The following is a 15,531-nucleotide window of genomic DNA, read 5'->3' as shown; positions in this document are numbered from 1 at the left end:
GGGAGGAACTGACATGTGGAGAAGAGACTGTATGAATCATCATGTACAAAGGGTGGACTTGGGAGAACCTGCGGAAGGCTAACTGGGTATATGAGAGCGACCCGTTGGATTATCACAAGGTTGACATCAGCCGGCGGAGTCTAAAAGACTGAATCGATTTGCGCACTGCGTAACGCATAGCACTCAGCAAGGGGCAGCAAATGTGCGTATATCATTGTCACTCAATGGTGCTGATCAATGGACATACCTGTACCAGGTTTTGTCCCAACTGCAGTAGAGAGTTTCCTACAATCGAGGCCATTACCCTGCACTTGAATTCTCAGTCTACCTGTTGGCCACACGAGGAACGTCCGCATCAATTCCCTGTTCCCCCTGGGTTGCGAGGTTCCCAATCATCAAAACCTTCTACCACTACTGGTTATTGTCATCCGCACTCGGGATATGTCTTTGGTGTTGGCAAGAACCTGTTTGACAGGCTGCAAGACGATCAGTATAATTATCGGCGAGAAATAAATACGTATTACCCTTTCCATGATGAAGGAGAATGGGAGTTGGCGAAGTTCTTGGTTGAAAACTTAACTCAAGCTCAGATTGACAAGTTTTTAAAGTTAAAATGGGTAGGAGAAACTTTGAGTGCTGCTCGACAGGCCTGACTCCGTTGTTTCCAGTTTCACACTCGCCCAAAACCATCCTTCACCTCCAAGGAGCAACTTCTAGATTGGACCGATGCACTGCCCTCTTTCGTGCCATGGAAAGTTTCGAACCTAGAGTTTACGGGCTACAAGACGACTTATCCCGTGCAACTTATTTGGCGCGATGCTCTAGAGGTTGTCAAACAACTTTTCAGCGATCCGGTTTTCGCCAATCACATTACCTTCCAGCCACACGTAGTCAATACAGGAAGTCAACGCGAGTATGGAGATTATATGAGTGCCGATATGGCATGGAAAATCCAGGTTAGTTTGGCTCTTTTAGTCTACTACTTGAAGTTAATTCTATATACCTAGGACTATCTGCCAGTAGGTGCTACGCAAGTACCTATCATCTTGGGATCCGATAAGACTCCTGTCACGCGGATTACTGGAGGGCTCGAGATGCACCCACTTTTCATCACCATCGGTAACATCGATTCGGAGGTTCGCTCCAAGGCCACCCTACGAGCTTGGCGCTGTATCGCCTACATGCCTGTTAGTAAGTTTCGCGTGCATCCCGACTATCAGACCATTCTTCAGGCACGGCTATGGCATAAGTGCGTTGATCTCGTCTGCGCCAACCTGAAGGTTGCAGCGAGTGATGGCTGTTTTATGCCTGATCCTTCCCGACATATTCGATATGTCTTTACACCACTTATCGCCCATGTATGCGACCTTCCCGAGGCCTCCATGATCGCTGCAGTCAGCAAGAATGTCTCTCCTGTCACTATGGCGACACAAGACAATTTTGGTGATGGAATTCTCTATCCTCCTCGTACTGGGAAGCACACACTACAACTTATACACGGGATCGCCAAAGAGATTGATCCTTGGGATCTCGACAAATTTCAGAAGGCAGCAAAAGCTGCCCATCTGTCTGGGGTCCACATGCCATATTGGCTTGATTGGTCGTTTTCGTGTCCATCCGTCTTTCTCGCTGGCGAAGTTTTACATACCCTCCATAAGTTTTTTGCAGATCATCCACTCAAATGGATCAAGGAGATAGTAGGAAAAACTGAGCTCGACACCCGCTTCATTATTCAGCACAAACGGGTAGGGACGCACCACTTTACTAAAGGCATCACGCACGTCAACCAAATGACTGGGCGTGAGCATCGTGATATTCAACGCACCATTGTTGCTTCAATTGCAGGCGCTGCTCCACCTAGATTCGTTCGTGCAATCCGCGCTCTCATAGATTTCATCTATTATGCTCAAAATCCAGTCCATTCTCCCGAATCCTTACAGTCGATGGTGCAGGCACTCTCTGATTTTCATGCATTCAAGGATGCTATCATCGAGGCCAAGGCGAGGAGGGGGAAGAAGGGCGCCAAAGAAGACTTTTTCATCCCCAAGCTCGAGTTACTCCAAAGCTTCAGAGGCACGATTGAGAGACTGGGTACCTTGATGCAGTTTTCAGCCGATATGACGGAGCGCTTGCTCATCACTCACTGCAAGGATCTCTTTGCCCGAACAAGTCAACGAGTGAATGATTTCACGGAGCAGTGCGTACGGATTCTCAATCGCCAGGAGTCAATGGAATTGTTCAACCTGCGCGCTGATCACTTCCCATGGCGCATCGCTCGTCAACGCCATAAGCCTTGAAGATGAGGAAGTGACGACCGTCAACCCAGCACTCTCCTGGGTTTCTCGTATACTCCCCGATGAAGCATATTCTGTCCATGGACCTCGACGAGTCCGTAATCATTTTCACAAGGGCATTCTTTCTGGAGACGCTCTCACTGCCTTCCATTTAACTTCAACACCAGATCTCAAGTCCCTGTCGCCCGTCGATATTCTCACCAAATACGCACTCGTTGATTTTGATCACGCAGTCTCCCAGTTCATCCAGCGTTCTTCCCTCTCCAGTGGCGAGAATACTCGCTGGGACCACAAACATGGACGCTTTTACGCGTGGAACAAATTTCGATTGCAACTTCACTCTGCCTTCCGGCCTCGAGTGATCATGCCAAGCAGAGTGATCCAATCATACCCGCCCAGTGACATATTTCCCCTCGGGAACTGTGATACCGTCCTTGTCGATGTTACGGGTGATGACGGCCAAATTAGTACGTATATTTTTTGCTGTCATATTCTAACACTAACGAGGTGATATTCAGCAAGTCGCGTCGCCCAAGTTCGACTTATTTTTCAGCCCAAGGTTCCACGTGCTTCCAACCTGGTTCTTCCAACATACCTTTCCAGTCCGCTCCTCTACATACAATATTTCGACTTCGTCGCCAATCCCAATGATCGTCCTGAACTCGCGATGTGGACAGTAGAGCGGTCATATGTGGTGGACCAACATGGCAAACGCTATAGGCATGGTGGTGTGGTGTTATTGACAGATGTAACACATGCTGTTGAATTGATACCAGAATACGGTGAGAAGGTCAACAAGGACATTTCTGCGACGACGTGTTTGGAGTCCTATGACCGGTTTTTTCTGAATAACTTTGCAGATAAAGAAATTTATCATACATTTAGTACAGAGTTCGCGTAGTATTGATCGTTAATAGTAGTAGTAGCGCAGATGCAATGCATGCCAATCGATTGCTGTCATTCTGAACTTTCTGAATGGCCCAATGATTATTACAAATGACCCTACTCGGTGTTTGGAAATGCAATTCCCGAACCCTAGACTAGTATTTCAACTCAATCTCAATATAATATCATATGAGTATGTAGCGCCATCTAAAGTGGCAAAGCCCGCTACCCGACCTGCCGAGGTCTATCAGACTTCTGCATCATACGTTTCACGTCGTGCCTTTTCATACTCCGATGATTCGCACTGTGTTGTAATCAACCCTGGGGACCTATGGACCCGAGGAACCATCTGGCGATCTTAATCTTAATATTTGGTATGTGTTTAGTTAGATTTGGCTTTCTTTGTCTTAACTTTATTTTTGACATTGCATCAGATTCAGACTATTCGACATCGTATCGTACATTGCCTGCCGTTTGGTTCTTATCCCATACTGTCCCTCCGCCGCTCATTCTTGTCTTCCCCTTTTTCCCAATTGGACACTTGCCATCGCGTCCGATACTCGCGAATTGGAGGTCGACGAGCTTCCACCAATATCAAATCCATTGGGTTGCGAGCTCAATGGCTCCACCTCTAATTTGGAGGCATCCAATACGCGAATAGTATGTCCGTTTAGCTGATATACCTAGTTATCGTATAGTTCAGCTGATTTATTTGCGCTGTAATGTGTAACCTGACTTACTCGACGTTCTTTCCAATTGAAAGCGTGGAGGGTTGCCCTGATCATGACGAGCATTCCACGCTTGAGGCTTGTGTACCAGTTCTGAGGTGGGATCAATTGGTTCTCCACATCTCTGATATCGAGCTGACGGAGTTTCGCGTTGACATGTTGAAACAGGTCTCCTCCGTAGTCCGGGAGGATCGTCAAATCGTAGAATGTGTTCGTCGTGATCTCAGTCTCTTGCGTATTGTCTTTGCTCCCTCCGGCGACCGCATTATTTTTGGCTACTTTGCCTTCTCCATGCTCGATCGTGTCATTGATTGTCTTCTTCGCTACTCTCGCGCGTTTGCCTTGAACGGCCTGCTGCGTCCCTTTAGGAACCTTCAAAGCACATTAGCGGCACCATTCCCTTTTTTTTTAAACTGTACTCACTGCGTACAATTGGTCCGTGTTCACGATGATGTACTCAGGTGTACCACTCTGGTCTGTCCCTGCGTGCGCCGTCCATTCTTTAACGTTCATGTCCTTGTTCTGTCTCTTTAGCTCCTCCATGTCACTTTGTATGATGTCGTCCAAGGTGGCGATTTGGTTACCAAAAGTGACGTACATCATTTCGGTAGCTTGCGTTGGTTGTCCCAAGGCGAAGATACCTTTGACACGTGTTTTATCGTCAATAACGTTTGGCTGAGTTAAGTAGGTGGACGTTAGTTTGCCAGATCTATATGATTGGCTCTTACAGTGTTCACTGTTCCAAGGTAGTGATTGCCTATCGCGTTAAATTTGGTTCCACATGGACGAGGTAAGATTTCGCCAACCAGCACGGTTTCATACTCAACCCCGTTATCTTTGCATTTGTAGGCGAAATTCCCCGTATTAACGTTGGTCTCGCGAGTGAAGTCGTCCTTGTAGGTGGCGTCCCCTAAGGACATTCCTTTCGGTAGCGCCATAAGCTGTCTGACGACATCATCATAGAGTCCTCCCTCGACGCGATTGTCGTATCGTGCAGGATCAATTTCCATAATGAAGACTTTTTTCGAGGTAGTTGTTGTATGTGAGTGAGTTCTCGTCCTTGTCATTATTTTAAACACGTTTATAAGTATTTCCGACCTTATATAGGGGCTTGATTGAGTCATCAGTCTCCTATCTTTCGCTGACGTATTCCGGTTTTATATCGGTGCACAATTTTAGGTAGCGTCACTCAAACTACCCACAAATTATGTCTCTTCATAGGCTTGTGACTGGATGCCTTTGTTCTTGGGCCCGCGTTTCAGGATATATTGAGGTTCCTATCACGGATGTTCCTGGTGGTGGTTTCGATATTACTTTCGTCGAGAGATATTTCGGCGCTCATGCTGATGTGGGCGAGCACACTGTTGTTGTATCAGATCCCGATGCCGCACATAATTCACAGGCATTTTTGGTCTTTTTTGATCGCAATACCCATGCCAATGGTGCCCAACGTTGTTCCTATCTCGTTTTGAAGGTCTCTGAAGGTTCACGTGCTGAGAATTTGGCGAGATCAGATTATGTCGCCGTTGTTCTAGCAATTGATGAGTGCGCTGTGGTTTTTCATTCTACTTAGCGGTGCTTATATTGTCTACGGCAGGATTTTGCGCGTTGTCCCTCCCAGCGAAACTGCCGCGGCCTTTGCTCGCAAGAGAACTCTTTCTCGTCCATAATAGTCATGTTCCTTGATTTTAACGTTATTTTCCAAAGTACGTCTTTGATATACGACGTCCGTGTTTTTTATTAAGCAGCTATGTTTTTCTTAATAGGCTGTATTCGCTCTTGCTATTGTTGTAGTGGTCTTTATTATGCAACCTTACTCCCAATGGTGTTTCGTCATTTCGGTTTCGTAGGACCATCTTTAAAGTGTAATCCATTTTGTGTACCAATCAATCTTCAGTCGTTTCCCATGATGTTTATCTGTCATTACAGTATCGTATCTCTCATTATCCTGTTGGTCTTCGTAACAACGTTGTGAGCCCCTGATTCCACAGGTAACACGATGAGTTGAAGGTTGATAAGTTGATATTCCCGAAAAGGCTCATATGTCACGTTATCGTGCGAATTTTGTGGACCTCGCAATTTAAACCCAGTCTGTTTTTCCTTGGCTTTTTTCGTAGGTAACTTAGGCCTTAGGATTAGTCATGAGTCTAAGACGTAATGCATGTAATGTCTTTGCGCCATCGTCCATACTCAATCATACATATTCTTCTCGCGCGATGTTACATGTTGCATCCTACATTATACATATCACCCCAATGGCCATAGCGAGGATTCCTGCGGGTCGCTTTTCACGTTATACTTCTTGGCCTATTATGTAAGCAATGTAATTCCCCTCAGTTTTATTTAGAGACTTACTTGCGTCATGTTGCGAAAACAAACGATGGTGCTCCCGTGATCCTCTCATTGTTGCATTGGTCTCCTCCTAGACACCAGATGACTGCATTGGTGTCTGTATAGCGTACCTTGCCTTTAGCAGTGTCTCTCTCGGTGCGCTTGAATTCCCAGGCTAATTTGCCTTTGTCATTGGTGCTTCGCGACACGTGTGGGCAATAGTATGTTTTGACACAGCGGTTGTCATGAGGCGATAGTTCGCCAATGTCCGAGTACAGGGTAAACCCCCTTTGCATGTATTTTGCGAGACCTTGGATAGTTGCATAATTGGTCCCGTTTTGTTTGTATGTGCGTGGGTGTATCAAACCCAGCATGTCCAACGTCCATGCTGGGTAGGCACAGAAAATCACGTCCGCTGATATGAAATTCATCACGATTGTTGAATGAAATTGGAAAACAGGCGCAACGGCTGAGGCCAAATTCGTGACGATGATATCGACATTCTGCTTGCCCTTTTGAAACCTGAATAGTTTGGCAATGCCGGATGTGTTATATGGACCCGGGGGGGGCGATGGAAGTTCCTTATGAGGTTATAGTGTTCTGTCTCTGTAAAAAAACAGACCAAGTCCTCGAACTTCTGAAGAGTAGTGTAAATATCCAGATCATTGATTTCGGTAGCACCTTCTTTGGCTTGCACGATATTGAGAGCGCATGAGCCTGATACCACAGCATCTGTGCGGCGGAGTAACGTGATGAAATGTTCGGTGTCGCTTACAAAGCGAGCGAATATGACGAGTTTTCGTCCATTGATATACTCTTCGACCCCCATGTAACAGAGGGAGCTCACACTAGCAAATACTGACAGTTCTGCGAGATTTAAAAAGTCGCAAATGTTCTCTTGAAGCTCTTGGCACAAGGTAGTTAGAATTGGCGCTTTTGACATAGTGGTAATGATGGATCAGAGGATTGTTAGGGGAGGCTTATATATTAGATTTTATATACGTCTTATAGGGGTTTTCTGTCCCTCGTATACGTGATGTCATCATTGGAACGTGTGTTGTTGCTTCTCCCAATTTTCTCTGGTCGTCACTTGCTCTGTGTCCGATCTCATGGCAACCCAGGAGTAGGCGTTCATTCTTTTCTTCTTTGTCTAACAGAAGAAACAGCTAATTAATTTTTAGTCTGGCAATATCGTACATCACATCTCGAAAATATAATACAGCCTGTCTTCTGTGTAGTATCAACATGTTAGAACAGATTTTACCATGCTGATTCGATTTCGACTCTGGCTCCTTGTAATGCTTTGGTACGATATGCGCTAAATCATGATTACTCAATTCCTTCCTCACACGCTGGTCATTGCAAATCGCTCACCTTAGTACGACATCCGTAATAAGATCAATGTCTGATGAGTTGACGTCGATGATATTCGTAGGATTGTCCGTCTTTGTCTTGAGTACCAAGATATTGCCATATGGCACGAATATGTTCCCGAATCCAGCGATATCACTCCCCAGAGCTGATAATAGGTAGTTCTTGCGGCTTCGATCGTGATTTTCGTGGCATACGACAAGACGGAACGGTAGAGGTGTTTGGTTTTTGGGGTGGGTCGTAAATGTGTTTCTATACACAGCTGGTTGCATCATTATAGCATCCCGTCCGAATTCATTCACCCATGGCTCCGTGAAGAGGTGATCCGTTGTCGTTAGCTCATGTGTATCGATCATGAGCGGAATGGGTATTAAAATAGGACAGCCATGACTAGTGGCATAAAGAACCCCTCGACGTCCACCTCCGAGTAGCTGTTACAGTTCTTGATTAATAAACAAAATCTCCTTCTCATAATATTGAGTGACGTACGGGATTGATCGCCATACTAACTTTAGCGCGTAGAATATCCTCATAGTCCGCTGGACTATCAAGCGGAAGTTCAGGAGTATGTAGTCGGAAAGAGCAGCGTGAATTATGACAAGTCCGACTTAGTCGCCAGTAATGGTGTTGGCCATACGTATGCCATAAAGGGTTACGTCCGTCGAAGGCGTTTCGACTGATGGTCCAGTCGATGAGGAGAACTTGTTGTGTGTCTTTGATATTGCGCCAAAGGGTTGGACAATCACGCCGACATTCATCTTCCCATACCGCTGTAGAGACTCGCGCCTCTCGATGCCGGATATGCGGCCTTCTTACCCATTTAATTCCCTATCTGTATCAGCTCACATCCTAAGGACCAGTCATTCGCGCTCTCGCGCGCGCGCCCTACGTACGCGCCTCACTCGCACATCGCACACGCACGCGCGCCCTTCGCGTGCGCGCTCCATAGGCCTTCGCGCTCCTACCGTCCGTCCCTCTGTCCTTTGTCCTTGCTGATTCACTGGTGCGTTATTTTTATCTCTCTCATTGAATTAACGAACCTTCGGTCCGACCTCCGTGCTTACATACAGAGAGTCTATTTAAACTTAGAATATATTTAGAAGTTGATATGGTTACTCGGTTCGGGAGCGTGCTCGGAAGCGCGCCGCATAGCGTAATCTCCCTTCTTAAATAGAGGGAGGATTCCTTCGGTTCTGGTACTTACTTTCCCCTTATCTTGATATACTGCAAAGTGTAGAGTTCTCCCTCCAATACTAGAAATCTGATTATACTCCTCCACTGTTGACACCTGTGCCCTTGCTACTCTCTTAAGGACTCCTCTCCTTCATCGTTCAAGCGCGCGCCCGCTTACGCGCGTACCCTCCGCATCTCTCGCTCACGCGCGCATCTCGCGCGCCTTCGCATCGCCTACGCGCGCCTTCGCGCGCGTTACTTTCCCGCGTCTACCAGCGCCCGTCTAGTTGACATAGTTTCCCTCCACCTTATTCGCGAGGAACTTCTCTCAGTAGCTGTCCTTTGGGTCGAGTTGTATTCTCGTATCCAGGTCTTGCTGTAGAGCCCCCTTTCTTTTAGTGTTTTCACCCACAGTCAAGATTCCTCACCTTCACCGCGGTTGTTTCGGCGTACAATAAACCCATATGCGTGTACCGCTCGATTTCAGCTTGTGTCATCTTCTCGTCATTCGACAGAAACGCAGGGCATACGACACGATCCAACGTGAGACGTGGATGAGGACAGAAAATGCCACCTGGAGTCACATATGACATCTCCGCGGTGCTGCGACCTGCTAAGACCACACTGAGTACCGTGTCGTCCACACTTTCTGTTAGACTGATCTTGAGATTAGGCGTTGAGCGTTTATAAAATGTCTGGTGAGAGTTGATAAAGTGCTGCATGGAGGGAGTGATGGATGTCATCTGAAGCGGCTGAGTGTCGAAATCATGGTGAATTAACCAGTGTTGCAATTCGGTGACGGCGCCTCTAGGGAGCGCAACGTTTAGGTTGTTCACATGGCAGGAGTTAGGACGTAGAATCAATGAGAGGGCTCCCAATCCCATGATCACTGCGCCGCTACGGATGATGGTGGATTCAAAATCATCTACCATGTCACCAGCGTATGGCCTAAGTAGATCAAGATAGGCTTCATTGTGTATAGTTGCCACAACATGTCGCATTGCCTTGCAAGTCTTCGAGAGATTGTGTAAGTCTAAAAGACTGAGATCGATAGCTATCTGTTTGCGCGAATTCGGCGAATTGAGTACTAAACAAAGATGACCATCAGTCGAGACAATGTACTATATTAAGCTCGGAACCACAAACGTTTGTTTATACCTCGAAGGTTTTGCAAGTTGTCCATGATGACAGTGATGATGACGACTAGGCGATTACAGGAGCGTCCGTTAGGAGTAGTTGAGCCGTATAAATGAGCTTACATCAGACATCATCTTCAAACGTCATAAACTTTATAAAGTGACACGTGATGATGTTGTCTGCCTAGTGCATCGTATGCGTCTGAGATGTTCATTTTGAGTTCTATCAGACCAGAACTAACCTTTTCACTGCCAATAATCACCGGTTTGGTTTGACCAGGAAATTATCCATATCTGCGTATCCTTGCGACACAGCAATTGTACCATCTTAGATCAAACTGTTTGACATTGATAATCGTCAATTCAGACACAACCGGTTACAATTGTATAAAAGGATACAATACAGGTGATAACAACAGTCATAGCTTATTCTGTCAAGTTTAATGACGTTGCCGCATGACTGAACGAAATAATGCATTTTTGCGGTCAACCCTATCATTAGGTTAGCGTCTGGATGAATAACCCATCGAGGAAAGTAAAGCGACGTACTCAATTATGCCTTGAGTCACTTTTTCGATCTCTGCTTTCAAGATGTCGCGTGGCAAATGTTCTTTGTCAAGATCATGCATAACGACGAGCATATTCCCACGTAGTGGTGTGAGCGGAAAGTATTTCCACGGACCACGATAAAATGGACCGCCTCCACACAATGAAGGCACGGTGTCCAGCACATGGTCATGATCTCGAATGATTATGAAGGCACAATCACTCATCACGACCACCTGTCGCGTGACGCTGCAGTCAATGATATTGGGTGGCTCCATTCCCCTCTCGCGAATAAATGGACGAACGTCTAAGTCGTTGATGCTGAATATACCTTTCCGTCCTTTATCGATGTAGAGCGGGACTGCGTATGGCTCTATCATGTCTACGCCGAACAATAGTCCTGTGATACAAGGTAGTCCGGCCTATGCGCAGTCCATGAGTAATATTTCTATGTATTGACAATTACGAGGGCGTTATTAAAACTCACATTCTGGCTTATGCTTATCGCAATTCGAAGATCAATGCTCTCCTTGTCACATACGACAGAACTGGAGTCAGGGCGTTTGAAAATGTTATTCCAACACAAAGTGTTAGCACAATGACTTGTGAGCGTCCATTGTAGATCTTGTCCATCGGTGATATTCGATGGGACAAGGCCATTATGCCACGTGACGAGAAGACCATTATCCATACGACGCCAAAGTGTAGGACACTTATTTTCGCATGGCAATGTCCAACAATTACGAGTCTGGACCTTGTATTCGCGTTGCGTGAATTGGCGTACAAGGAATGAACGAGGATGAACTAGTGGTAATAATGTGGTTTGGCTGTCCATGAGTTCAGGATAACCAAAAAAGAGGCCACCTGATGCCAAGAACATGCAGTCCGTAGATGAGCGGTGGGCCAACACGACTGGCATAACAGAATCCGTTGGACTGTTGATCAATACTACTTTCTTGCCACGTCTTTGAATGTAGTCGTGGTCATACATGCACGCGACCGAGGGAGGGCTGTAAAAAGTAGGCGATTGGTCTACGATGAAACCCAGTTTTCTGAAAAATTGGGCGAGTACTTCTTTGGCATAGTTAGGAGTTGCGATACGTAGTTCGTGTTGAAGAATTGGTGATGTACCATATAACAAGATATCGAGTGCCGAACTGCCAAGGATAACGGAGCGTGTAGCATCGAGAGTGTCACGAAGACGTCGGCTTTCAGAACCAACCACATGAGTTAGGATGTAATTGAGTCTTCCGTTAATGACTTCACGACCGAGTGTCGAAAAAAAGGAGTTAACCATGAAACATCGGACGATATCCATAATGTCCATGAATTGAATGATCCTTAGCCAAATATCGGGCACCAGAATTACTGTATGCTAAGTCAGTGGTGCAGTAATGTTGAGTTTAAACGACTTACCCATAGTTTGAGAAAGTAGTCAGTCAGACACGCGTACATGGGTGGTCCGAAAGGGGTGGTGGCAAAGGGTTCACTCTCTGCTTAGTTAATAGGAGTGAACCCAAAACGGACATATGTTGACGTGTCTAACTGTGTCAGTTTTGTGTAAGTTGCAAGAAATATACGAAATAAGGAGGGAGCACCACACCTAGCTCTGGTTCAATTGACTGTTTTGTGATCAATGTGCAGCTGGACTTACTTAATGCCTTTCCAATTAAGAACATGCAGAAGCGCCTTGATCATGACGAACGTCCTAAGCCTGAAGTTTGAGTACTTGTTTGTCGATGACATTGGTGCGTTCCCTACGTCTCGGATATTGAGTAGATGAAGTTTCGCATCCACATGTTGAAATAAGCTACTTCTATAATCTGACGGAAGCCCGTACCCGGCGACGACATGGATGATTTTAATATAGTATGTGACACACTGGAAAGCACAATATCAGGTTTAGTATACGGATCTCAGCTGACTGAAAACCCTTACTTAGATAGTGATTCTAACCTTCGAATGTCCGCGAACGCGAATGTCATGCGAATGAGATGTGAGAACATATGAATATCGAACGAATTTGCCTGTGATAGAGACAAGGACAATTTGAGACCAGGAACATGGATTCTTCAAAGTCACGCAGAAACCCAGAGGATGGGCAAAAGTAAGTGCGTGATCATGTGACCCAAAAAGAAATCATAATAACGACTCACCCAACATAGACCATCCTCATACTCGGTCTTTAGACGGATTTGAAACACCTCATTCTTATTAGATTTGGTATTAATCCAATCGCCTTTTTTTACAAATCTTTCGCTTTGCTATTGCCGAACTATTTGCCACTTTACCCTCATGGTATGTAACGCCTGATGTTTCGTTGTATTTTCTCTTATGTATACGGTTAGAGCCAATGATCTCGATCTCTGCTTGTACATTATGGACCCGACTGGAAAGTTGTTTCGTATCTCGATATGATGATGAAGATACATCCGCAATTATCTTGATTTTGGACATTTTCGCAGAGCCTAACATCTTTTCCAGTGTTGATTCTGCTTCCACTCGCTCATCTTGATTTGTCACGAGGTCAAGGATAGTTTGTTGTGCAAGCACACCCTGTCTCTTTTCTTCCATACGCGTATCTTCACTCTGCCGACAACATATCTTCTTCTTATTAAAAGGTCGCAACACCAATAATCCTTCTAACGAAGTCACACGAGATAGCATGACATATGGCGCTTCAGTTCCAGTACACCCTTCGAAATCTATAATTGCGCGCTCCATCGTCTGTCCTTGTGCTTTGTGAATGGTCATAGCGAAACCGGGAGAAATAGGGATTTGAGTACGTTTAATATGACATCTTTTTCCACTGAAAGGATTTTCAAATGACATATTGACAGTGTCTGGTAGGACGACCGAGCGATGGGCAGCTAAATGAGGCAGAGGGTCACCTGAAGTCGATGGAGTATGAACTATACAAGATGTAACATGCCGCTGATTATTGTTGTCCAGAACAAATCGAATGCTCTCAAGTTTGCCTATACAGCCATTCACAATACCTGCACCGACATCGAAATTCTGACCGATCATCACTGGCATCCCGATCACCAATGGAATTTTTCCCATACGCTGCGAAGTTGAGCCAGAGTGTAAACCATTAAGGTGATCCCGCAGTTCAATTGAATTGATCTCCCGACCATTATGCTTATCCAAACAATAATACCAATGTACAGGTTGATTAGTTCGGCTTGCATATGTTAATGTAGCTCGTTCGTTGATGATGTCCTTCACTTCGTTTGTGGGTACGATCACCGGTGCATCGAGCCACTCTCCAAACTGCCAAGTAGGCTTTACTCTAGATATGATTCGAGAGGACAAAAGCTCAAAATCATCATCAGAACAACTACCAGTCCGCAAACGCGACAGAATCTCCACGAAACCTTTGTTGTGAGTCCCACTTTGGCGCATAACTGCTTTTAATAATACAACTGTAGTGATAGATAACCACAGTAATTTGCCAAACATACTGTTCTGTCCCTTGATGGTACCCATTGCATTCGTATTTAATTTACGATGTAGGCCTCGCTGGCCCACAGGTGGGAGCTGCGCAAAATCGCCTGCAAATACAATACTGATACCTCCAAATGGAGCAGAATTCTCTTTCGCTTTACAAAGAGCTTCATGAATTTCAACAAGGAAGTTACAGCTGATCATCGAGACTTCATCGATTAGTAGGTAATCGACGCTTTGCCACATAGCAATGAGATCCCGTTTGCCCTTTCCTTGATTGGCTGTCCTTCTATGTTGATTGAGATTTAACGCAGAGTGCAACGTCATGCCAGCGATGTTGCGAGCAGCAACTCCCATAAACGAAGTTAATCGTAAACGCTTCTCCTGCCCACGTCGACTGAAAAATTCTGTGACGGCAGCGATGACGCGCGACTTCCCTGTTCCTCCCGGACCTCCTAGATACATACGAAGTGGTTCACAATTTTCTCCCAAAGAATGACTCGCTATCAAGCTAAATGCACGCGCTTGCTCGGTATTTAACCCGAATTCGGATATCATAGACGGTATATCAACCTCTACAGGTTCGTTCACATTTGTTTCGATTTGCTGGATAATTAATGGACCAATTTCCGGTGCCATCGTTGACGATGAAACATCAATTGCATGGCGAAAATCAGTTCCAGAAGAGATCTGAACATCTGATATAGAACTTGAAACGGTCGACGATAACGGAGCGAGACCATGTTGGATAGCACGATGTTTCCACGCTTCTTTCCTTACATCGTAAGCATGTTGCCATTCATTTTCCATTGCGAGATTATCGCCATCTACTTCATTCACATAGGCATGTTGAGGATTGACATTACTTGGTGATATAGAACTTGGAGCGCAACTGAAACGGCCCGCCATCTCCATATGATGCAAACAATCTAACGTGACATCCCGTTGCTGCGACCTCTTTATCGACAAGCTCTGTTCAATGTGCGCCATATGAGAAAGGATATCTGCTTCATTCAAGTCATGATCCACAAATTCCTCTGCAGAAACGGTGCGCTCAAGGACCTCACTGCATACGCGATTGGAACGATTCAATGAACGCTGACGACGATTAGCAAAATGATCATCCCGACTGTCTTTGCATTCATGTAGAATCTGCATATTTTTCATAATCCAAAGTTTTGCAGGTGAGCAAGTCTTCACAAAGTCTTCAAATGCGTCAGACCACGTACTAAATGTACTACGCAAGTCCAAAACAGTAGTCCAAGGCTTGAATAAGATAAGCATGGTACGACAATATCGCTCTCTCAGTTCCAAACGATCACGTCGCGGCAACGATGGACCAATAGGCACGGGAACACATCTCCTGTCTGGATGGCGTATGATGAGATGATGAGTCTGGCTCTCAATATGAGTATCGTGTAAACCGAATGACGGGCGTGAATGAGATCTAATCTTCATTATTTCCTCTATCGTAGTCTGGCGATTAAGCCTCCCATTGTTGTCTGAGCCTATCAAATTATCTTCAGAATCAAATGACTCGTCATCTGAACCTTCCAAAAGTTCGTCTTCGAACACCTCATCGTCACGTAAATCAGCATTGTCATGAGCTCGAGATCG

At 45.5% G+C, this 15,531-nt stretch overlaps 9 protein-coding genes across 9 annotated transcripts; 2 read left to right on the top strand and 7 right to left on the bottom strand.

Moving 5' to 3' along the window:
- Positions 1 to 41: 41 nt before the first annotated feature.
- HD556DRAFT_1432569 (uncharacterized protein) lies at positions 42 to 3,195 on the top strand (the record flags this gene model as incomplete). The annotated part of the gene is made up of 9 exons (XM_041305135.1): positions 42 to 119; positions 198 to 202; positions 257 to 617; positions 669 to 956; positions 1,008 to 1,394; positions 1,515 to 2,197; positions 2,223 to 2,761; positions 2,813 to 3,131; positions 3,180 to 3,195. The coding sequence occupies 9 exons, from the start codon at positions 42 to 44 to the stop codon at positions 3,193 to 3,195; spliced, it is 2,676 nt and encodes an 891-aa protein (XP_041159256.1).
- Positions 3,196 to 3,685: 490 nt separating this feature from the next.
- On the bottom strand, positions 3,686 to 4,917 carry HD556DRAFT_1444350 (uncharacterized protein; the record flags this gene model as incomplete). The annotated part of the gene is made up of 4 exons (XM_041306772.1): positions 3,686 to 3,862; positions 3,920 to 4,279; positions 4,331 to 4,582; positions 4,636 to 4,917. 4 exons carry the CDS (start codon positions 4,915 to 4,917, stop codon positions 3,686 to 3,688), a joined length of 1,071 nt encoding a protein of 356 aa, XP_041159255.1.
- Positions 4,918 to 5,114: 197 nt separating this feature from the next.
- HD556DRAFT_1444349 (uncharacterized protein) lies at positions 5,115 to 5,577 on the top strand (the record flags this gene model as incomplete). The annotated part of the gene is made up of 2 exons (XM_041306771.1): positions 5,115 to 5,452; positions 5,505 to 5,577. The coding sequence occupies 2 exons, from the start codon at positions 5,115 to 5,117 to the stop codon at positions 5,575 to 5,577; spliced, it is 411 nt and encodes a 136-aa protein (XP_041159254.1).
- Positions 5,578 to 6,267: 690 nt separating this feature from the next.
- Positions 6,268 to 7,181, bottom strand: HD556DRAFT_1444348 (uncharacterized protein; the record flags this gene model as incomplete). Its single annotated transcript, XM_041306770.1, has 2 exons — positions 6,268 to 6,819; positions 6,861 to 7,181. The coding sequence occupies 2 exons, from the start codon at positions 7,179 to 7,181 to the stop codon at positions 6,268 to 6,270; spliced, it is 873 nt and encodes a 290-aa protein (XP_041159253.1).
- Positions 7,182 to 10,421: 3,240 nt separating this feature from the next.
- Positions 10,422 to 11,791, bottom strand: HD556DRAFT_1444346 (uncharacterized protein; the record flags this gene model as incomplete). Its single annotated transcript, XM_041306769.1, has 2 exons — positions 10,422 to 10,886; positions 10,952 to 11,791. 2 exons carry the CDS (start codon positions 11,789 to 11,791, stop codon positions 10,422 to 10,424), a joined length of 1,305 nt encoding a protein of 434 aa, XP_041159252.1.
- A 1,208-nt stretch (positions 11,792 to 12,999) lies between these two features.
- On the bottom strand, positions 13,000 to 13,218 carry HD556DRAFT_1220713 (uncharacterized protein; the record flags this gene model as incomplete). The annotated part of the gene is made up of 1 exon (XM_041296799.1): positions 13,000 to 13,218. A coding segment is annotated over one exon (219 nt), but the record flags the coding sequence as incomplete, so codon positions are not given.
- A 69-nt stretch (positions 13,219 to 13,287) lies between these two features.
- On the bottom strand, positions 13,288 to 13,530 carry HD556DRAFT_1195706 (uncharacterized protein; the record flags this gene model as incomplete). Its single annotated transcript, XM_041296273.1, has 1 exon — positions 13,288 to 13,530. A coding segment is annotated over one exon (243 nt), but the record flags the coding sequence as incomplete, so codon positions are not given.
- Positions 13,531 to 14,202: 672 nt separating this feature from the next.
- HD556DRAFT_1238981 (uncharacterized protein) lies at positions 14,203 to 14,472 on the bottom strand (the record flags this gene model as incomplete). The annotated part of the gene is made up of 1 exon (XM_041298010.1): positions 14,203 to 14,472. A coding segment is annotated over one exon (270 nt), but the record flags the coding sequence as incomplete, so codon positions are not given.
- Positions 14,473 to 15,033: 561 nt separating this feature from the next.
- On the bottom strand, positions 15,034 to 15,255 carry HD556DRAFT_1221363 (uncharacterized protein; the record flags this gene model as incomplete). The annotated part of the gene is made up of 1 exon (XM_041296811.1): positions 15,034 to 15,255. A coding segment is annotated over one exon (222 nt), but the record flags the coding sequence as incomplete, so codon positions are not given.
- Positions 15,256 to 15,531: the final 276 nt, after the last annotated feature.

Source organism: Suillus plorans (genome assembly GCF_016647745.1).
Source record: "Suillus plorans strain S12 chromosome Unknown HD556scaffold_35, whole genome shotgun sequence".
NCBI classification, from domain to species: Eukaryota; Fungi; Basidiomycota; class Agaricomycetes; order Boletales; family Suillaceae; genus Suillus; species Suillus plorans.
The sequence above is the reverse complement of the archived record's forward strand: the minus strand, read 5'-3'. Positions and strand labels throughout refer to the sequence as shown.